The sequence below is a fragment of the Octopus bimaculoides genome, chromosome 2 (genome assembly GCF_046866305.1).
Source record: "Octopus bimaculoides isolate indiv1 chromosome 2, ASM4686630v1, whole genome shotgun sequence".
NCBI classification, from domain to species: Eukaryota; Metazoa; Mollusca; class Cephalopoda; order Octopoda; family Octopodidae; genus Octopus; species Octopus bimaculoides.
The window spans coordinates 78,442,670-78,467,530 of record NC_142929.1 but is presented as its reverse complement, the minus strand read 5'-3'; the positions used below and the strand labels follow the sequence as shown (position 1 = coordinate 78,467,530).

General features: G+C 37.5%; 1 protein-coding gene across 1 annotated transcript in view; it reads left to right on the top strand.

Moving 5' to 3' along the window:
- The first annotated feature begins 6,623 nt into the window (after positions 1-6,623).
- Positions 6,624-24,861, top strand: part of LOC106883518 (diacylglycerol lipase-alpha) — a 103,671-nt gene continuing 85,433 nt past the window's right edge. The window contains exons 1-2 of the mRNA XM_089338469.1: positions 6,624-6,750; positions 8,248-8,349. Coding sequence (XP_089194595.1) covers positions 6,624-6,750; positions 8,248-8,349 — 229 coding nt within the window. The remainder of the gene's footprint in view (positions 6,751-8,247; positions 8,350-24,861) is intronic.

Here is a 24,861-nt window from a genome sequence, read left to right as displayed (position 1 = left end):
GTACCAGGGTAGATAAAGCAATTAAGAGTATGAAGACCGGGAAAGCCCCCGGCCCATCAGGAATCACTGCAGAGATGCTCAAAATATCTGGCAGTGTTGGCTATAGCCTAGTCACCCGTATTACGAACCAGGTGATACACGAAGGAGTCATACCCTATGACTGGTGTAGCAGCATCATAGTCAACTGCTACAAAGGTAAAGGGGACGCTTTAGATACAAATAATTACAGAGGCATCAAGCTGTTAGATCAGGTTATGAAAGTTACAGAGAGGGTCATAGCCCAACTAATTAGGGAGCGAATCAATTTAGATGAGATGCAGTTTGGGTTCGTGCCAGGTAAAAGCACTACTGATGCCTTATTTCTAGTGAGACAGTTGCAAGAGAAATACCTAGCCAAGGATAAACCTCTGTACCTGGCTTTCGTTGACATGGAGAAAGCCTTTGACAGGGTCCCCCGATCCCTTATCTGGTGGTCAATGAGGAAACTTGGGATAGAAGAATGGCTAGTGAGAGCTGTGCGAGCCATGTACAGAGATGCGGCCAGTAAGGTGAGGGTTGGAAATGAGTACAGCAATGAATTCCGGGTAGAGGTAGGGGTCCACCAAGGTTCCGTCCTCAGCCCCCTATTATTTACCATAGTCCTCCAGGCAATCACAGAGGAGTTCAAGACAGGTTGCCCCTGGGAGCTCCTCTATGCTGATGACCTTGCCCTAATTGCGGAGTCACTATCAGAACTAGAGGAGAAGTTTCAGGTGTGGAAGCAAGGTCTAGAATTGAAGGGCCTTAGAGTCAACCTAGCTAAAACCAAAATCCTAATAAGTAGGAAGGTAGATAAAACACAAACCCCTTCAGGTAGATGGCCCTGCTCAGTATGTAGAAAAGGAGTAGGTAGTAACTCTATAAGATGTACCCGGTGCAAGCTATGGACACATAAGAGGTGCAGCAACATCAAAGGCAGGTTAACTAGCAAGTTAGTTTTTGTTTGTGGCAGATGTTCAGGTGCAATAAAGACTGCAAACAAACAGGAAACAACTTCTATCTCATTCCAGGGTGAAAAACTAGAGGTAGTCGATAGCTTCCGCTATCTGGGCGACCAAGTTAGTAGTGGGGGTGGGTGCGCTGAAAGTGTAGCTGCTAGAATAAGAATAGCCTGGGCAAAGTTTAGAGAGCTCTTACCCCTGCTGGCGACAAAGGGACTCTCACTCAGAGTAAAAGGCAGACTGTATGACGCATGCGTACGAACAACCATGCTACATGGCAGTGAAACATGGGCTGTAACTGCTGAGGACATACGTAAGCTCGCAAGGAATGAAGCCAGTATGCTCCGTTGGATGTGTAATGTCAATGTGAATACCCGTCAGAGTGTAAGTATCTTGAGAGAAAAGCTGAACATTAGAAGCATCAGTTGTGGCGTGCAAGAGAGACGATTGCGCTGGTATGGACATGTGGTGAGAATGGAGGAGGATAGCTGCGTGAAAAAGTGCCACACCCTAACAGTTGAGGGAACCCGTGGAAGAGGTAGGCCCAGGAAGACCTGGGCTGAGGTGGTGAGGCAAGACCTTCGTACATTGGGCCTCACCGAGGCGATGACTACGGACCGAGACCTTTGGAAATGGGCTGTGCGTGAGAAGACCCGGCAAGCCAAGTAAGATCGTTGCCAGTGCCCCTGGACTGGTTCTTGTGCGGGTGGCACATGAGATGCACCATTTTGAGCGTGGCCGTTGCCAGTACCGCCTGACTGGCTCCTGTAGGATTTTCGAGCGAGATCGTTGCCAGTGCCCCTGGACTGGCTTGTGCGGGTGGCACATAAAAGACACCATTTCGAGCGTGGCCGTTTTCGTGCGGGTGACACGTAAAAGCACCCACTACACTCTCTGAGTGGTTGGCGTTAGGAAGGGCATCCAGCTGTAGAAACTCTGCCAAATCAGACTGGAGCCTGGTGTTGCCATCCGGTTTCACCAGTCCTCAGTCAAATCGTCCAACCCATGCTAGCATGGAAAGCGGACGTTAAACGATGATGATGATGATGATGATATATATATATATATATATCATCATCATCATCATCGTTTAACGTCCGCTTTCCAGGCTACACCAGGCTCCAATCTGATTTGGCAGAGTTTCTACAGCTGGATACCCTTCCTAACGCCAACCACTCCGAGAGTGTAGTGGGTGCTTTTACATGCCACCGGCACGAAGGCCAGTCAGGCGGTACTGGCAACGGCCGCGCTCAAAATGGTGTATTTTATGTGCCATCTGCACAAGGGCCAGTCCAGGGGCACTGGTAACAATCTCGCTCAAAAGTCCTTACACATGCCGCAGGCACAAGTGCCAGAAAGACGACACTGGGCGCAGGTGCCATCACGATTTTGCTTTTGCTTGCCCCAACAGGTCTTCGCAAGCTGAGTTTCGTGTCCAATGAAGGAGACAACGTTGGCATGGGTGCCAGTCGTCAAATTTAGTACAATTTTGATTCCACTTGCCTCAACAGGTCTTCGCAAGTGGAATTTAGTGTCCAACGAAGGGAAGGTACGCATAAGTGGGTATATATATATATATATATATATATATATGTGTGTGTGTGTGTGTGTGTGTGTGTGTGTGCATATATATATGTATATATTTACGTATATGTATATATATGTATATATATATATATATATATATATATATATATAAGGGATAAAAATCCAAATTTACAAGTAAAGGTAGGGGTATGTAGGTAGGCAGAGGTTGGGTGTGGATGTATGGGATGGGGTGGGATGGGGTAGGGGCGTGTAGGGTTGGGATGGGCTTATGAGGGAGGGCTGAGGATGAAGGGAGAAGGGGAAGGTGGGTATGGGAGGAGGGAGAAAGAGAGTAAGAGAGATGAGAGAAAGAGTAGGAGTGAAGAGAAGTAAAGAGAAATAGGAGTTGGAGCAGGAGAGGTGGGTGGGAGGAAGTACGAGGGAGGGCGGAGGAGAGAGAAGCAAGGGGAGGGGGTTAGATGAAGAGGAGAGGAGAGTTGAGCCCATGTGGCGCAAAAGAGCGAAGAGAGAAGATTAATCCCTGTTCACGGTGCAAACGGGAATCCGGATGGCCCCTGTGCAAGGACAATCCAAACATGGACAGGTGTTGCTGCTGCAAGAAGTGACCAGTGGAGCGGAAATGGTGTGACACCGGGGTGTCATTGCAAAGGTGGATGTCTCGGAGGTGTTCTGCAAATCAGTTGGCCAGGCGGCGCCCCGTTTGTCCGATGTACAGAGAATGGCAGAGAGAGCAGGAGATGCAATAGATGATGTTGGTAGAAGTGCAGGTGGAGGAGTCGGTGATGCGATAAGGTCAATGATAGGTATACATATATATATATAAATATATGCATATATATTGTATGTCTTCTACTATAGCCTTAGGCCGACCAAAGCCTTGTGAGTGGATTTGGTAGACGGAAACTGAAAGACGCCCCTCGTGTATATATATATATATATATATATATATGTATGTGTTTGTATGTCTGAGTTTGTCCCCCCAACATTACTTGACAACCGATGCTAGTGTGTTTATGTCCATGTCACTTAGTGGTTCGGCAAGAGAGACTGATAGAATAAGTACTAGGCTTACAAAGAATAAGTCCTGAGGTCAATTTGCTCAACTAAAGGTGGTGCTCCAGCATGGCCGCAGTCAAATGACTGAAACAAATAAAAGAATGTATATACATATATACATACATATATATATGTATATATATACATACATATATATATGTATATATATATATATATATATATGTATATATATATATATATATATATATATATATATATATATATATATATATATGTATATATATATATCATCATCATCATCATTTAACGTCCACTTTCCATGCTGGTATGGGTTGGATGGTTTGACTGAGGGCTGGTGAGGCAGAAGGTCGCACCAGTCTCCAATATGATCTAGCAAGGTTTCTACACCTGGATGCCCCTCCTAATGCCAATCACTCTGAGAATGTAGTGGGTGCTTTTACGTTCCACCAGCACGAGGGCCTGTCAAGTGGTACTGGCATTGGCCATGCTTCAATGGTGCTATTTTCATGTGCCACTGGCATGAGAGCCAGTCAACGGCCCTGGCAGCGATTACGCTCGAATGGTGCTTTTAATGTTCCACTAGCACAAGTGCTACTCAGGCAGTACTGTCATTAGGCATGACAGCGGTTTCACTTGCCTCAACAGGTCTTTGCAAGCATAGTTTATTGTCCAATGATTGAAGGGTACTCTTAAATGGGGTGGTTATATAGCACAGGCACAGGCCACAGTTGGCTTGCCAGGTCTTCTCAAGTACAGCATATCTCCAAAGGTCTCAGACACTTGTCATTGCCTCGGTGAGGCCCAATGTTTGAAGGTCATGCTTCACCTCCTCATCCCAGGTCTTCCTGGGTCTACCTCTTCTGCAGGTTCCCTCAACTGTTAGGATGTGATATTTTTTCACACAGCTGTCCTCATCCATTCGCAGCACAGGCCCACACCAGCACAGTCGTCTCCCTTGCACACCACATCTGATATTTCTTTAGTCCAACTTTTCTCTCAGAGCGCTGAAACTCATGAATGCACACTGACATTACACATCCAGTGGAGCATACTGGCTTCATTCCTTGCAAGCTTACACATGTCCTCAGCAGTCACGGCCCATATTTCACTGCCATGTAGCATAGCTGTTCACACAAGTGTCATACAGTCTACCTTTTACTCTAGTGAGAGGTCATTTGTCACCAGCAGGGGTAGGAGCTCTCTGAATTTTGCCCAGGCTATCCTTACTCTAGCAGCTACACTTTCAGAGCATCCACCTCCGCTACTGACTTGGTCACCTAGGTAATGAAAGCAAATCACAACCAACATCTACCACAAACCTACAGACTCACAACAATACCTCCTTTTCAGCTCATGCCACCCAAAACACACCAAGATAAATATCCCTTTCAATTTAGCTAAAAGAATTTGCACCATTGTCTCTGACCCAACCACTCGAGAAATACGCTTACAAGACCTCAAAAAAACACTATTACAATGCCAATATCCCTCCACACTCATAGATTTTGGAATAAAATGTGCCAAGGAACTTGACAAAAACACTAAAAACCAACCACCACAATAACACACCCAACCCCAAAATACTTCCATACATCTACACTCACAACGCCCAAAACATCAAAGCATACACCGCAATCAAACAACACCTCCCCTTACTCACCACAGACCCGAAAATGAACAATATCATCAATACACACAAAATCCTTAAATGCAAATCTTTGAAAAAAACTCTTAACCAATGCCAAACTACATACACCACTTCCACCCCCATCAGTTAAAAAATGTGCACGCCCTAATTGTGGTACCTGCCTCTACCTACTTGAAGGCTCTGAATTTACCTTCAAATGAGGAACAAAGTTTAAAATCAAAACCAATTTCTCTTGTTCCTCTGGGAACCTCATTTATGTCCTCACATGCGCAGGTTGCCAACACTTCTATATCGGACAGACAAGCCTCCCGTTGCATAGAAGAGTAGCAGTCCATAAAGAACAAATAAACCTCCCTCAATACAGCCAAATTCCACTCAGTGGCCACATAGACTCTTGCGCCAGAAACAAAAACCCTAAATTCCTTATATTCCCTTTCTATCAATGTAAAGACAGAATCTCCACACAAGAAAGAATCAACAAGGAGAATCTTTTCATAGAGAAATTCCAACCATTTCTTAACACACAAACCCCTCAGTGACCTTATTTCTCTAGGAACAGACATAAACTTCCTGTTGACAAAGAGTTCATAACTCCAACTAAAGAGATTTATCTCCCCTTACACACACTTCCTGTTTTGACACCACACTTCCTGCTTGACACACAAACCTTTAGCTCCTTTTTTAAACCTAACACAAGTCTCAATTTTCATGCATCCTAATTTTTCCAACTATTATCTACATGGATTACCATTGAACTTTAAAAGCTCAAAGACAATATAATGTATTGGTATATTTATTTTTTTATATATTATTTTTTTCATATATTATTTTTTTCATTTTTTACTTTTTTGTAAAAAACATTTTCATTCTCCCTCTTCTTGAAAATTTGCCATGCAATGAAAGCCGGTTAGAAATCTATATTTTGACACAAATGAAGTTTAAATGTTAAAGTGAAACCAATTGTTTTTCGGTGTTCTTGAATGGCTTATAAACATATTCCATGCTGCAATTTTTGTTGATTTAGAAAAGGAGTTATGTAAATGATAATTCATTTTCATAGCACACTTTTCGGCCTGAAAATGTGTTTTCTTACACACACAGCTTCACTTGATTCAGGTGGAAGTAAAAATTTAGATTACAATTTATTTTGTCATTTTTCTTCTGCCATTGGACTACATGTGCGTTACTTCAGCATCATCATTCCATAAAATGTGTTGAATGGGAGAAAAATATTGAAAAAACATCAATACATATGAGAGTGAAAAGGAAGGGTGGTTTGGGTTGTGCTAGTAACAACAGCAAAAGTTCCCTTGAATTGTGCACCGTTTCCTCTGAAAATATTTACAATTCATTTTTTTTTATTACCAAAAAAAGTCTCCTCCTCCCATGGTTTTAAATTAAAAAGGAAAATGGCCAAAGTCGGTTTATTAAAGAATGCCATGCAGTGGCATCAAATCCAAGATCTCATGGTTTGTGAAGCACATGTCTTAATCATTCAGCCATACCTAACCTACAGATTATACCTGAAATTCAAAGGTTCAGCCTTGTTGTACCTAGTATCATGTTGATTTTGTTTCAGAATGATGTCAAGAGTACGTTTGTCTGTGGAATACTTGACCGCTTACATGCTAATTCAGTATGCAAGAAATTCAGTTAATTGAAAACTAAATCCTCATCATTGGAATTGACAGAGAAGCATCCATATTTAAATGTGTGTGAGTGTGTATGCATGTGTGAATGTACATATATGTGTATGAGTGTTCATATGTGTGCATCAGTGTGCATACATGTATGTACCTATGTACTGATATGCATGAATGGTTAACAATTTCGTTTTGTACTTGAGAGGTCCTTCGTTTTGTCCACTGCAGAGCACCTTAAGCATGCACTTTCTGCCATAACCTCAGATTGACTCAAGCCTTGTGAATAAAATCAGCAAGACAGAAACTATGTTGAAGTCCATTGGATGGACTTCAACATTTCTTTATTTCAAATGACCAGCCTTATCACATTACAAAATCTTGTTAATTCTGCCTGAAGATTACATTAACCCTTTAGCATTTAAACAGGCCATATCCGGTCCAAATATGCTATCTGTTTTATGTTCTAACCAACCAGATCCATCCTATCATACATACCTTCCATTGCTATTCTAAAAATATACAATCACATCATCAAAATTTTGAAGCTGCAAAATAATGCATTATTAATTAAAAACAATGTTAATGAAAAGGCATTGCATTTGATAGAACAATCTGCATGTTAAAGGGTTAATGGTATTTGTGTTTAAAGAACACTCAGCCACTTTGAACTACTGGAATATTCATAAATGAAAATGACAAGATCATCCTTGAAAGGATTTATTTACTAATTTACTTTTTGCCTTTGTATGTAGTACAAGTATGTGATTAAATGTATATATTCCTATAAATATATATGTGAAAGATCTCCAGTTGTCAGATAATTTTGTTCATTTTTTTTTTAACATCTATATTATTCTTGTTTTATTCATCAACACTTAAAATTTATTCAAATTTCAAAAATGATTAACAAACATTGTAGAGGAAGACTGGAGTTACAAAATGACATAAAACACTATAATAAAAATATTTTTTGTATTAATTCAAATAACATAGGAAAGGATATTAAGAAATGGGAAAGGGAGAGGTGAACTAATGAATTTCTCTGAGAACCCATAATGATTTAAACAGTTACTGACAACTCATGATAATTTAAACATTTACAAATATTTATTTTCCACTACAGTAATACCTCAACATATTGCAGTTCACCTATCATGGTCTATTATTTAAGTTTACATTGATTCCTCCATGGTGTTGTTTTGCTTTTATAATAAAAAAAATATATACAAATCATAAAAATAAAAAAATATATATATACAGTACAGTACTGTTTCTACTTGGCAGATTTTCACCTTTCACGGGGTTTTGGAATGTAACACCTGCAATAGTTGAGGGATTATTGTATTTTTGTGATTTTACTAAATTAGTATTTAATTTTCTTTTCATACAGTCATTCTACTAGTAGAGTTGGCTTGGCTAATCGTTGGAGTTGTTTGGACGGCAAAATATTACCAATCATGTGCCTCAGGTTCAGTGAACAGAATTGTTCTTGGTAAGTTTCTAAATTCTCTATATTTCTCTCAGTGTGTGTGTGTGCATCGTCTTCTATCTTTTACTTGTTTCAGTCATTGGAAGGTGACCATGCTGGGGCACTGCCTTCGAGGCTTTCAGATGAAAACATCAACCCCAGTTTTAAATTTTCTTTTTAAATCTAGTACTTATTGTATCTACTTCTTTCACTGAACCACCAAGTTACAGGGATGTTTACAAACCAACACTGGTGTTACATAATGGAGGAAACAGACACAAACATACGTGGACACACACACACACACACACACACACACACACACACACACACACACACACACACACACACACACACAACACACACACACACACACACACACACACACACACACAGATACAAACACACGCCAAATTTTCCACATCATGCCAGTAATATACAGGGATTGTACAAAGTTTGGACAAACATTGGACAGGGGTTGTACAATGACTGAGGCCCAAAGCTTCATCAGAGAAATTATAATGTTAGGAATCTATACATATAATATATATATATATATATATCTGTATGAGTTAGAGGTTAAGCAACCATCTAAGGGATAATAAATATCCCATATACTACTGGATGTATACCTATGTATTTATATCCAAGTGCTTACTATTTCAGGGCAGTATCACAATTGAATACTAGGTATGAGTGGGGATAAAACAGAAATTTACCCAGAATTTATAAGGCAAATAAAAAAATGGAGAGGATAATCAATTGACAAACATCAGCCTGTAGACATTCATTTATATCTATTTATTAATTGATATTTGATAATTGATATCTATTTATTAATTTATTAATTGATAATGCATTGCATCTTGAATGTCTTATCGCATATCCTTTCATCAACCCAAACCTTGTAAGTGAAATTAAGTGAATAGAAACTGTGTGGAGGTATACTTCATGGTTTGTACCAGTAATTAAAAGGGCCTACCTTGTTACATCACACACTGTTTCATGCTGATGCTACCTGAGGCTTACGTCAGGAGTGTGTGTGTCTTGTGCTATAATTCCATGAATACAGCTAATTTTGTTGTTCAAATAACTGCAAAACTCATCATTGAGGCGTTTTCACACAGGGTCATGTGAATTCTAAGGAAGGTTATATCATAATATAAAGGGCACTTTAATAATGAAGGGAAAGAACATGGGCTTAAACTTGGTATTCATTTATCTCATCTGTTACATATGTTTCAGTATTCGGTAACACATGATAATAGACTATAAATTATGTATACTGCCCTTATGAGGTGAATCTAAGGATTCACCTCATAAGGGCAGCATACATAATTAAATGCAGACAAACAAAAAAAATTCAAGCAGACAAACAAAAAATTGCATTTATAGTGTGACATCATATGTTACTGAGTACTGAGACATATGTAACATGAAATATAAGAATACAAAGTTCAAGCCCATATTTTTTTCTCTCATACTATACAAATACACATACAAACTCACTCACATACCATACAGATATCTCAAAAGTTATAGACACCCATCATTATATATAATTTATTAATAATAGGCAGAAGTTACAGAGTGACTCAAGAGTGAAAGTTTCATATATTAAAACTTATCAAACTGGTTTCAAATCAAAGAGATTACATTTATATATAAGTGGTAATGATATTTCCTGGATTGTTCTAGAAAAAAACGTCTAAAAGGAATTACAATGTCACATGGATAATGCATACTTTTTCAAATGGTTTTCCTGTTCCTTGGTTCAGTATGAATGAATGAACAAAAAAAAAAAAAGGGAAATTTAAAGATATGTGTGTTTACATATGCACTTATAAATATGAGTCCTGGTGAATATGTATGCAAGCATGTAAATACAGTATGTACATGAATATACCCATCAACACGTACCTAGACACATACATATCAGGTCATCCCATAAGTCCTGTCCAATTTTACGTTTTTTAAAATTGAATGAAATTTAATAGTATTTTAGAATGTCTAATGGAATTGAAAATTATTTTTATGCATTTGTGTACATTTAAACTAACTAAATATTATTTTACAGAATAATAGAATTAAAATTTCTTTGATTAAAACCCTTTCTAACATAGAAGTATCCAAAGAGCATTTGAGGCACATAATGCTTTATGAGTACAAAAACGGAAACTCTGCAGCCGAAGCGACTCAAAACATACACTCAGTTTATGGGAAAGAATGTTTGAATGAAAGAACTTGCAGAAGATGGTTTGCAAAATTCAGAAGTGGAGAGTTCAGCCTTGAAGATGAAGATCGAACAGGACTTCCAGTTGAGTTTGATGATAAGCTCCTTGAGGTATTACTTGAAGAAAATCCTGCATTATCAGTTGAAGAATTGGCAATAAAGCTTAGTTCAAACCATACAACTGTTCATCATCATCTTCAACAACTTGGAAAGGTTCCTAAACTTGGAAAATGGGTGCCTCATGAATGTCCAAAAGCAACCGCAAATCCCGAGTTGACATCTGCTCTTCTCTCCATTCTCACAAACTCATTTCACCCTTTTTGGATAGACTTGTGACTGGTGATGAAAAATGGATCTTCTATCGAAATGTTAAACGCCGTAAACAGTGGCTTGGTAAAAGGGAAAAGCTCAACCACAACCGAGAAGGGAACTTTATGGGAAAAAGGTTCTTTTCTCTATCTGGCAGGATTGCAAAAGAGTAATTCACTTTGAATTGTTACCACCTAATGCAACAATCGATGCTCAAGTCTACTGTCAGCAATTAGAGCATTTGAACCAAGCTTTGAAGGAAAAAAGACCCGCTTTAATGAATCGAAAAGGAGTGATGTTTCATCAGGACAATGTGCGACCCCACACTGCAAAGATCACATCACAGAAGATCGAAGAGCTTGGTTTGGAAAAAATTCTTCATCCACCTTATTCTCCTGACCTTGCTCCTTCAGACTACCATTTGTTTCATAGTTTACAGAATCATTTGGGGGACATAACTTTCGCAAGCCAGGAGGAGGTCGAAACTGACATTTTAGAGTTCTTCGCTTTGAAACCAAAAAAGTTTTACATTGATGGGATTAAAAAGCTTGTAAATAGATGGAAGGAAGTCATAGATAATCAGGGAAAGTACATTGATGATTAAATTTCAATTAAATATAACATTTGATTACTTGTTTTCTTTATTCAAAATTCAGACAGAACTTATGGGATGACTGATATATTCATGTAAGTATATTCATGCATTCCCACACACATGCATATACATATGTATAAATACAAGAGAATACATACATAGGTGCATAAATGTATGTGTGTATACATACATACATGCATACATATAGGCACATACATGCATACACATACACACACACACACACACACACACACTATTAAGTGACTTGTGAGGAATGGTTAATTTTAAACATTATTGGGTCATTACTGAAAACTCTACAAAGTGTACTGCAAGTCAGTTTGGTGGAGTTATAACCTCTTCAAACTGTGTCCAGCTGCCATTACAAGCTAATAAAATACTTGTCAATTTTACAGTGCTCCTGTTACAGTGATGAACTGTTCCTACAACAGGACACCTACTTAGAGCTAGGTGAACTGAACTTTTTGAGAATAACAAGCTTTAGTGTCTTGGCCATGTTGCTGATTATATATATAATACACTACATAAGCCTACATTAGTATAGAAAATGTTGACTAATCAAAGAAAAATATCAAAAAGTTTATCATGTTACCGTCCCACCACATCTTCTTTCTCCTCCAGATATTTGATTTATTGATAAAATATCAGAGTCCCATAATTAAGTCCCATTTCCAGCAGCTTGTACTTTGTTATAGCAATTATGTGCAACATCTCCATTGTGGCTGAGTCTGTTTTGTTTAAGAATCCTCTCCAGTTGCAGTCATTGTTCATTTGTTAAAAGCTGCTCTTCCAGATATATTTACTAACAATACTCTTTGATCTGATAACATTGCATGCAATAACTGCTTCACTGAAAGGAAGATTATCAGGGATAGCTTCTTTGTTTCATTAGTTTAGGCTTTAAGTAGCAACATTGCAAGGCTTATTATCATTTTACTTCGGAAGGGAGCTACAATACATGACTCAGATTTGTAATTGAATGACTTTCTGGAAAATAATAACATTTTTTGTTCTTCGTTTTTTCATTTTCAAATAACAGATTAAATCAAAAGCACATTTCTTTACGTCTGTTCCTTCTAGAAATACAAATCATCTAGTTTTTTATTTTTTATTTTTTTATTTAAGTCTTGTTGTTTTAAAGAGTTTATTAACCCTCATATGGCAGGAAAGGGTTGCATGAATGTGTGTGGCAAAAAGCAAAAGAATAGCTCTTTTTACGGGTATTTTTATACTTATTTTCACTTTAAATAAGTACAAAACTAAAATAATTATTAATCTCTTGCACAAGAAAATTTACAATCTCATTATTGAAAAGTGCTGTCAAATATTTGCTTTCATTTGGTGGTGGTGGTATCCATGTAAAATTTTTGAAACTTCAATTGATGTTATTTGCTTTTTAAGAGTTAAAAGAAGAAAAGAACTAAAAAAGATTTCTTTTGTATAATCTATGATGCCTATTGGTATGCTTTTCTATTTTATGACTTAATTAGATTAAAAAATGAGACTGAATAATTTTGGTATTTACATCTACACCTGGTATTTTTTAGTTCAAATCTTCCCAATGGTAGATTTATCATAATTTCATTTTATATAAAATACTAGCAATATTTGGAGGTTGCAGCTACTTATTACATCTTTTTCTACAAAACTTTTAAAATGTGTTGCTTGTCTCTGAAATTATTTCTAAGACATAAATCATCATATTTATCAAGTTCATCTTTTGCAATCACTAAAGGAAATCAAGAAAAATTCAGTTTATAACTTTTCAGAACTATTTATGGATAATTGTGAACATATCTTCATCCATTCTCTTTGTCAATGTATAATTATATCATAAAGCTTGTTCATTCATTCAATCATTTTATGTCCATTTTCCATACTAGCGTGGGTTAAATGAATATATTATTGAAGCATTGTTTTATAACTGGTTAACCTTTCAGGTACACGACACTGCTTTTCCTCTTCCCAGGCTACAGGCCCACACCCCCAACACCCATACTGTTAGGATTGGCACTCTCAACGTCGGCACGCTGAAAGGTAGATCTGGTGAAATTGTTGAGATGCTTGAATGGAGATGCGTAGATATGTGCTGCATCCAGGAAGTAAGATGGAGAGGAGGTTCTGCAAGGTTCCTCACAGGCAAAGAACACAGGTACAAGATTTTCTGGGCAGGGAACACTGACGGGGTCGGGGGCGTAGGAATACTTCTAGCGGAGAAATGGGTGGATAAGGTAATCGAGGTCGTTAGAGTAAGTGACAGAGTACTTAAGATCAGACTAGTGCTTCATCATAGATTAGCTACTGTCATCTCAGCCTATGCACCTCAACCTGGGCTACCAGATGGTCTGAAAGACCAATTCTATGACACCCTCTTGCAAACTACCTCGTCGACGAGTGACAGGGACCTTCTCTTTGTGGCTGGAGACTTCAACGGTCATGTCGGACGTCGTGCTGGGGGCTTCCATGGCATACATGGAGGCTATGGCTTCGGTTCCCGCAACGAGGAGGGAACCAGACTGCTGGAGTTCTGTGATGCAACCAATCTTATGGTCTGCAATACCAACTTCAGGAAACCTGCCAGTCACCTAGTCACCTACCGCTCCGGCAGACACTCTAGCCAAATCGACTACATCCTCGCCAGAAATAGGGAAAGAGGGCGGCTTATAAATGCCAAAACCTACCCTGGCGAAGAATGTACCCCACAACATAGATTAGTAGTTAGCGACTTTGGGATCAAGGCAAAATGGGTGCCCAGAATTAGACAGGCTTGGAGAAGAAGGGTGTGGAAGCTTAAAGACCCTGCAAACGGACAGAGACTTAGAGACAAGTTACTTGAAGCATTTAACGAAATAGAAGGGGATATAGCATCATACAACGTGGAAGACAATTGGAGATTTCTGCGGGACAACCTGTTGAAAGCCACCGACCAGATTTGTGGGTGGTGTAAGGTCCCCTCCCAACCCAGAGTAACGTGGTGGTGGAACAAGGAGGTAGACAGGGCTATTAGACAAAAGAAACAAGCTTGGAAGGACTGGAAGAACGGTGGTAGCAGGGAATTGTACCAATGTGCCAGAAGGGAGGCTAGGCGACAGGTTTATTTAGCCAGAGGGGAAGCAGATAAGGAAAGATTTGCCAATGTTCTGCGCCGTGAGGACCAAAGACTCGAGGTATTTCGGGTTGCAAGACAGTGTAGGAGAGAGAATAGTGATGTTGTAGGAGAGAAATGTGTTCGCATGGATGATGGTACGCTTGCATTAAATGAGGATGCAAAGAAAGAGGTCTGGAGATGCCACTACGATAGATTGCTTAATAAAGAGAATGAATGGGAGAAAGAGAGCCTGCCTTATGTCGACCCAATAGAGGGACCAGCTATCCGAGTTGATAGTACCAGGGTAGATAAAGCAATTAAGAGTATGAAGACCGGGAAAGCCCCCGGCCCATCAGGAATCACTGCAGAGATGCTCAAAATATCTGGCAGTGTTGGCTATAGCCTAGTCACCCGTATTACGAACCAGGTGATACACGAAGGAGTCATACCCTATGACTGGTGTAGCAGCATCATAGTCAACTGCTACAAAGGTAAAGGGGACGCTTTAGATACAAATAATTACAGAGGCATCAAGCTGTTAGATCAGGTTATGAAAGTTACAGAGAGGGTCATAGCCCAACTAATTAGGGAGCGAATCAATTTAGATGAGATGCAGTTTGGGTTCGTGCCAGGTAAAAGCACTACTGATGCCTTATTTCTAGTGAGACAGTTGCAAGAGAAATACCTAGCCAAGGATAAACCTCTGTACCTGGCTTTCGTTGACATGGAGAAAGCCTTTGACAGGGTCCCCCGATCCCTTATCTGGTGGTCAATGAGGAAACTTGGGATAGAAGAATGGCTAGTGAGAGCTGTGCGAGCCATGTACAGAGATGCGGCCAGTAAGGTGAGGGTTGGAAATGAGTACAGCAATGAATTCCGGGTAGAGGTAGGGGTCCACCAAGGTTCCGTCCTCAGCCCCCTATTATTTACCATAGTCCTCCAGGCAATCACAGAGGAGTTCAAGACAGGTTGCCCCTGGGAGCTCCTCTATGCTGATGACCTTGCCCTAATTGCGGAGTCACTATCAGAACTAGAGGAGAAGTTTCAGGTGTGGAAGCAAGGTCTAGAATTGAAGGGCCTTAGAGTCAACCTAGCTAAAACCAAAATCCTAATAAGTAGGAAGGTAGATAAAACACAAACCCCTTCAGGTAGATGGCCCTGCTCAGTATGTAGAAAAGGAGTAGGTAGTAACTCTATAAGATGTACCCGGTGCAAGCTATGGACACATAAGAGGTGCAGCAACATCAAAGGCAGGTTAACTAGCAAGTTAGTTTTTGTTTGTGGCAGATGTTCAGGTGCAATAAAGACTGCAAACAAACAGGAAACAACTTCTATCTCATTCCAGGGTGAAAAACTAGAGGTAGTCGATAGCTTCCGCTATCTGGGCGACCAAGTTAGTAGTGGAGGTGGGTGCGCTGAAAGTGTAGCTGCTAGAATAAGAATAGCCTGGGCAAAGTTTAGAGAGCTCTTACCCCTGCTGGCGACAAAGGGACTCTCACTCAGAGTAAAAGGCAGACTGTATGACGCATGCGTACGAACAACCATGCTACATGGCAGTGAAACATGGGCTGTAACTGCTGAGGACATACGTAAGCTCGCAAGGAATGAAGCCAGTATGCTCCGTTGGATGTGTAATGTCAATGTGAATACCCGTCAGAGTGTAAGTATCTTGAGAGAAAAGCTGAACATTAGAAGCATCAGTTGTGGCGTGCAAGAGAGACGATTGCGCTGGTATGGACATGTGGTGAGAATGGAGGAGGATAGCTGCGTGAAAAAGTGCCACACCCTAACAGTTGAGGGAACCCGTGGAAGAGGTAGGCCCAGGAAGACCTGGGCTGAGGTGGTGAGGCAAGACCTTCGTACATTGGGCCTCACCGAGGCGATGACTACGGACCGAGACCTTTGGAAATGGGCTGTGCGTGAGAAGACCCGGCAAGCCAAGTAAGATCGTTGCCAGTGCCCCTGGACTGGTTCTTGTGCGGGTGGCACATGAGATGCACCATTTTGAGCGTGGCCGTTGCCAGTACCGCCTGACTGGCTCCTGTAGGATTTTCGAGCGAGATCGTTGCCAGTGCCCCTGGACTGGCTTGTGCGGGTGGCACATAAAAGACACCATTTCGAGCGTGGCCGTTTTCGTGCGGGTGACACGTAAAAGCACCCACTACACTCTCTGAGTGGTTGGCGTTAGGAAGGGCATCCAGCTGTAGAAACTCTGCCAAATCAGACTGGAGCCTGGTGTTGCCATCCGGTTTCACCAGTCCTCAGTCAAATCGTCCAACCCATGCTAGCATGGAAAGCGGACGTTAAACGATGATGATGATGATGATGACCCTTGCTGTTGCTAATCCTTAGCTGTTTTTTCAAGTAAGGGATCTCTTATTTCACACATCTTTGAAGATGTGAAGTGGACATTTTATGTAAAAAACACATAGACACATTCACAGCTTGACAAACAAACACCCAGTACATGCTTTAAGGGCACCCAGGTGTAGAAACCATGCCAAAACAGATACTAATGTCAAGTGATGGTGGGTGGACAAACACAGACACAAAGATACACATATAAATATATACACACACATATATAGATATATATAGATATATATACCATAAATAAATAAATGGACCTAAACACAGGTGTTATTCAAATTCTTTTACTTCCGACATATGTTTCGAAGACAACATTGGTATTATTCCAAAGGAATAAATGGTGTAAAATAATGTAATCTTCTCATCAGGGAAAGAAAAAGAATCAGACTCAACAATAAAGCATTTTAACAAATATGATGACTGTGTAAATGATGAACAGAACACTATTAAGTATTTTAAAAAACCGTTAGTAGATATGACATCAAAGGTAGCGCATATGAGGAGAAGGGGTAAAGAAATCAATAAGGAAAGAACTAATAAAGGAGAAATATAGAGTGATATGTGAGTTAAATAAATGTTCAACGGCTTGGAAATAGATATCTCTATTGGAAGTAAAGTGAAAGAAGAACTAAATGCTCAAACTATATAGATTGGCAGAAATCACCACATATTACTCTATATTTTTCCTTTATTAGTTCTCTCCTTATTGATTTCTTTACCCTTTCTCTTCATATGTGCTACCTTTGACGTCATATCTACTAACGGTTTTTAAAATACTTAATAGCGTTCTGTTCATCATTTACACAGTCATCATATTTGTTAAAATGTTTTATTGTTGAGTTTGATTCTCTTTCTTTCCCTGATGAGATTACATTATTTTACACCATTTATTCCTTTGGAGTAATACCAATGTTGTCTTTGAAACATATGTCGGAAGTAAAAGAATTTGAATAACACCTGCGTTTAACTCCATTTATTTATTTATACTATATAAACTACTGCACATTAACCTGGAGTTTCTGCCTTTGAACAGGTTGCTACATCCTTGTTACTTGTGTGAATTTTGCTACCCTGGTAACTGTTTATTGAATTTTCTGTGTTAACTGTAAACAAAAGAAAATTCACTCATCCATTTACATATATATATATATATATATATATATATATATATATATATATATATATATATTTACACACAATGGGCTTCTTTCAGTTTTCATCTACCAAATCCACTCACAAGGCTTTGGTCGGCCCAAGGCTATAATAGAAGACATTTCCCAAGGTACCATGCAGAGAGACTGGACCCGGAACTATGTGGTTGGGAAGTGAGTTTCTTACCACACAGCAATGCCTGCAGCTATATATATATATATATATACACACACATGCACGTAGGTCATTTTGGCTAAATTTGACAGTTTGCATAAAAGGAAAAGAAAACAATATCCCCCCTCTGTTAATTTTTCTCCAGAGAAGCTACATCCAGTTTAATATAATTTACAAGGACAAAATTTCTATCTATTATGTGCAATATCAATAGTATTATTATAGAAAATTTATAATAGAAATTATTTAGTTTTTTAATGTTTGTATTGAAGAGAAACAAATTATATCGTATTTCAAATGAATTACGCCAGTTAACAAAAAATGTATTAGAAAACACAATATAAGAAAATCACACTTGTCAGAAAATACCATTTTAGTAAAGAACTTCAAATCATCATAAGTCATTCCAGCAAGGAACTTGACAGCTATGGAATAAATTTCCATTTTCAGGATTGGCATGAATGATCGGTCTCTGAGCTGTCCATATTAATGCTCCAACAGTAGTCCGCCATCATTCTAATATCCCAACGTTCTTGATATCTTTCTTACATCACCACAGTTTTCAGGAAGCCTGTCCAGATAACTGTGAAGGAAGTATACTTTAATACTCATGTTAGCTCCGAGAGCATGATAGCATGTCAGCATATGTTCAACAAGTTCCTTGTAGTCCACTGACTTCTTACTCCCCAAAAAGTTTTTAATGACAGCTACAAATGCAGTCCATGCATTTGATTCTAGGACAGTCATACTGCTTACAAAGTTCTCATCCTGAATAAGTTTTCATATATCAGGTCCATCAAAAGCACCTGCTTTCAGCTTCTGAATGCTGAGAGCAAGAAATACTTCACAAATATACTTGAAGCAACGATCTTCCTTGTCTAGAACTTTCACAAATTGCTTCATTAAACCCAGTTTTATGTGTAGAGGAGGGAAAACTATTTTCTCTCTTGACACAAGTGGAGGATTTATGCTGTTTTTCTCTCTGACTTTCAATTCTTCCTGAACAGGCCAAACCTTTTTCACCCAATGCTTGTTCTTTGGCACGGCTGTCCCATAAGCATAGAAAACATGGGTATTTTGTGTAGCCAGACTGTTGTCCAAGTAAAAAGTTTACCATTTTTAAATCAATGCAAATGCTCCAGTTATGACTAGAGTAGTTAATACTTTCCATCACCTGTTTTATCGGCTCGTACTTTTCTTTCAGTGTAGTCGAGTGTCCAATCGGTATGGAAGCATACATGTTAGTGTTGTGTAGAAGTACGCACTTCAAGCTGCGCTTTGAACTATCGATAAATAACCGCCATGAACAAGCATCATATTCATCAGCGCCCAATCTAAGAAGTAACTGTTCAATTTCTTTACAAAACACAAGATTGTCGTTTTGTTCAAAGAATGAGGTGAACACAGCATCTCAGTTGCGGTAGAAAGTGACATTTGTTTTAGCAGCTAACAAATTTTTCTTGCGAAGGCATGATGCTAACAACTCTGCTGACTCTTTTGATAAATTCAGGTCTCAAATTAAGTCAATCAGCATCTTCTGAATTCCCTATGTTTAGACACTCCTGTCAATGTGACAACAAACAAAATTTATAAACCACAAAAGAAAGAATTTGTTATTGTTTTGTGTGAAGGCCACCTGGTGATAATCCCATCTAAAAATTTCTGATTATGCAGCTTTTAGTATCACAATAATGGACCACCTGGGATTGTCAGGTTCATCTGCTAAAAATGGCATTACTTTTAATTTTTTTCTTTATTAAATGAGCAAACAGCCTAACAGTAATGTTTATAGTGTTTGTTTCAATGCTAATTTGCATTGTTATAGCTTGAAGAACTAAAAATAATATTTAGAAATATCAGGACACAGTAGCATTTTTTGTAAAAAATTATGGGATCTTTGTGATTTGACGGGTAACACTTGTTTTCTTAACGAAACACTTTCAAACTTGGGACACTGGTAGAATGTGTCATATAAAACAACTTCTTCTCTTAACCTTCTTAACAAAAAATTGTACATCGCAAGTTATTTCATGATAAAATTGTCGTATTTCTGTAATTTCAACTAATCACTGACGTCTATTCAGCTGAATACAGTTAGTGCTGTTCGGTGTCAAGTGTGTTATTCCCTGTTTAATTATATCATCATTCCCTAGTAAAAGTTTAGGGTTTTAGGGTTCGGATTTTAGGGTTAGGGTTTTAGGGTTAGGGTTATGAGTTATAGGGTTAGAGTTAAGGTTATGGCAAAAATAATCATAACCCTAACCGTAATCCTAAAACTAACCCTAACAAACAACGGCACTAATTTTATTCAAGGGAAAAAATTCCATAACACCGTTGTTTACATTCCCCGACGTAATTGTTTTAACCTCAATAGACGTCAGTGATTGGTTGAATTTACCGAAATACGACAATTTTTTACATGAAATAACTTAGAATACAAAATTTTTTATCTGTTCTATAACACAAAATATACAAGTATTCGAAGTTTGAAAGAGTTTTGGTATCAAAAACACTACATAAAAAAGTGTTGCCCGTCAAATCACAAAGATCCAAATTATGATTTTTTTTTTTTTAATGGATTTTTTATACAGCCCAAACCTGATATGATGGGAGAAAATGGAGGTCATTTTTGGATTCAGCACCCCAAAATTAGCAAAGAAAGAAGGTTTCTTGCCCCAGCAGAAAAATTGTGTTGGCCAGTGTTATTTGTCACTGGAAAAGGTGTATTTCAGAGAACTGTACAGTGTATTCATTTGTGTCACACGATAAAAGTACTGAACTTAATTTTAGAAGTAATGCAGTAAATACTATCACTTTCTTAGATACTTTCTTTAAATCTCTCAGCTTATTACTGCTTTCTTCAAGATTATTTCTGACTTCAGATTGACAGAAAATGTTTTAGATTTTATTTACATTTGTTTTTCAAAATGAATCAGTTTCACCGCTTTAAGTTCAATATTTATGATGCTATTCAGCTTTTAAATTGTTGTTAGTGATAATTTAGTTTATATCCCCATGTGAAGTCAAGCAGCTAGTTGGTTTGAATAAAAGGAATCTCCCACAAGTCTGCATTTCCTCTACTCTGTACATCAACTCACATCATAGATATTTATTCCCCTTTCCTAATCTCATTTAAATAACTAATTTTAATAAGCTTAGACATTTTGTTCTTCTTAATTTCTCATTTCGATAAAGGGATAAAAGAAATAACTTTACTTTGAATCATTCTCAAAATAGCACATGATATTTTAATGCATATTTAAAAGGTTCCTTTAGTTCTGTTGACTAAGATGATGAATCAAGACAAGATTTTCAATGTAAGATAGGCTATATTAATTCAACTTTTTTCTGTACTTTTGAGCAGATTTATGACAAATTCCATTATCTCAGCAATCTAATTATTGTCATCTAAAATTATAATTTGATGGAGCAGATTTATTTAACAACTGAGGTGTGTGGTAGCGACGGTGATAATATTAGCTATATATTTTTTTTTGAAATCTAAGTAAACAAATATTGATTTCTGAAAGATTTTAAAGGATTTCTTTATAAATTAGCAATTTTTTTAGATGTTATATTTGAATCTGTACAGATGTCTTGTATTTAAAAAGAATGAGTGTCAAAATAGGGTACTGTAGTATTCATGCCTTTTTCACGGGTATTAGCAATATTAATTCACTTCAAATGGAAACAAAACTAGCTCAAGCATTTAGTCTATCAAAAGCTCTATTGAGTTCACCATTTTATTTATTCATTGTTTTGTTTTGAACTATTGATTCCAACGTTTAAATCAACAGGATTTAAATTCAGAATATAAAGGAACATATCTAAACACTGGCAGGCGTTTTAACTGATGTACTACTGATTTTTCCTTCTGCCAACTTATCTAAAGTAATGATCAAGTTATTATTTTTTTTTTTTACTGTTAAGTATGCCAAGGAATATTATGTATGAATTTTCATCTGTTCAGCATATTTTAAGTCACTCACAAAACCAAAACCAAGTAATTTGATGCTAATAAATTGTGTTTATATTATTTTGTAATTTATTTTAGTAAAACAAGTCTTTGAGTTCCAATATTTGCCTTTATAACTTGAAAGTTTTTTGTTTTTTTTTTAATTTACAGTTTTATTAGTATCTTTCTTTGAATTAATGGTGCCAATCTTTTCCAGTAAATGTTTAGTACATTTATATAGATGACAGAACAGCTGTCCAAATGTTTTAGTGTTTTTCCTTTCACCATGTTTACTCTACACCTACATCTAAAACTGCATTACACTCTCCACCTGTTTTGCTTAATTGTTATTTCTTATCACACCAAGCATATTTTCTACTTCTTTAGCCAACTAAGAAGACATAAAACTTTGTTATTTTATTTAGATTTCTCTTCTAAAACTTATTTCCTGATCTTCTTGGTTCATTCTATTAATGTACATTTTAAATATACCAGTTATTTGGAGATCATTTTTATTCTTCTCCTTGGTTTCTTTTGCAATAGAGAAATGCTTGTTGATATATATATATATATATGTATGAGAGAGAGAGAGAGAGTATACCTTTTATATATGTTTACAAATGCAAAGATTTCGTGAATGAATTCACCTTGGCATCAAAACAAACAAAATAACAGAATGCATTTGTAAATTCAGATAACTTGAATTCAAAAGCAAATACAGACTGACTATGTACATGTTAAAAAGTTGGTTTAGTGCCAGCATACTTAATGATAAGAACTAAGAATTTTTAACCCATTAAAATTACACCCATAGAGAAATGGAGAAACCATTAGTTAAAGGTAGAGGAGAAATTCTAAATAATTAAAATTAATTGAAAATTGAACATGGGTGTGTAGCAGAAAGATAGTCTGCTGTTTGGCAGTATGGTGGCAGTTCAGAAAAAGACTTAATCATGTTAGATCTGTTCAGGGAAGCACCATACAGCCAGTGCTGCCAGAGCTAAGTTGTCTAAGAGATAACTGAAGATTCAGGGAATGAACAACACTGGTAGGTTTGACATCCTACAAGAATAACTAGAGGGTGGTACCTAGCAAAGCCTTCTTTATGAGAAAAAATAGTCAAGCTGGTAATTAAAATATCTTGACTCACTGTATTATGTTAACACTAGGAGTTATGAGAGAGAGGTTCAGATGAAACATCCATCCAATGTCCAGAAAGCCAACACTATCTACTGGGCCCCTCCTCTACATAAAAAAAATTCAGTTCCCTTTAATTTGGAGAGGATACTCACTCAAGAGCCCATGTCAGAGAAGTCAGCATGTCTGATACAGGTAATATGAATGTGGTTATGTTCAAGTTGACAACCACCGTGTGTATATGTGTGTGTGTGTTTATGCATGCATGTATGTATAAGTTTCTAAAGTTCTTACTAACAGAAACCTCTGTACATTCAGCTACAATAATCTGACTGACTGCTCCACACCATATCTACCACCACTACTGCTATATTCTCATTCCTTGCCATTTGTATTTAATTGCACTGCAACTCCATTGTGCTCAAACATTATCAACAGAAATTTCTTAAAATATTGAAAATTGAGAGGAGGAAAGAGATTGTAATTAAATACCAACAACAGTATATTAATGGTGCATTTTATTGTTCAATATCAACTATTAAATATCAACAGTGGTATGTTACTGAGATGCAGTCAATCCTAACATAATTTTAACTCCAAATGTCAAGAGGACAAAACTTGTTTAGCATTCTACTATATAGTAGTTCTTTTTGGTTAGGGACAAAGCTACTGCCTCTTATTTGGGTGAAAGATAAAGCAGAATTTAGGAAACAAAGACATAAAGTAAAGTTTCTTAATATTGATATGAAACAAAGATGTTTGATGATTTATATATCAATTTTAGTTAATTCAACCGATAACTCTTAGAAATTTCATTATTATTTCGACATGATACATTTGATACTGCAATCTTGCTTCAAACAAACCAAAAGTATTACTGCTTTGAAACCTGGAGAAAAATTCCTTTTAAACTAAATATGAATTTTAAGAAGCAATTCAGTTTTAGATTTCTATTTATTTGTGTTATTTCTTAAAAACCACAATTTTTGTTACAATGGCAACAACAATGATGTTGATGATACTGCCATAGCAGCATTTTTGTAACTCAGTTACTGTTTTGTTTACCAAATGTGTGCAGTCAGTTCAGAATGGTAAACAGATCAGTCTCTATGCCAGCAGAGTTGATGTCAGAGAAGTTTAAGAACCAGTAAGAATTGTATACACTGGAGTACCAAAAATGGTAATTTCAGAGAGAGATAAAATACATTTCTTCAGCTCAAAAAAAATAGTTACTCCTGACCAATTATTCCTTAATTAATCATAAAATCAAATTAGAATTTATTACTTTTCTTTTTCCATATGGAGGAAAAGAGATAAAATGTTGCCATTTATACATTTCCTCTGATCATTAGTATAGTCTCTAAAATCATTCCTAGAATTGAAACCAGAAATATATAACTGCATCAATCCTACCCTACCCACACCATTTCACATAGAGTGCAGATTGAAAAATATGAAATTCTTGAGAAATATTGGTAATTTAATGACTTCTGGATAGAAATTCG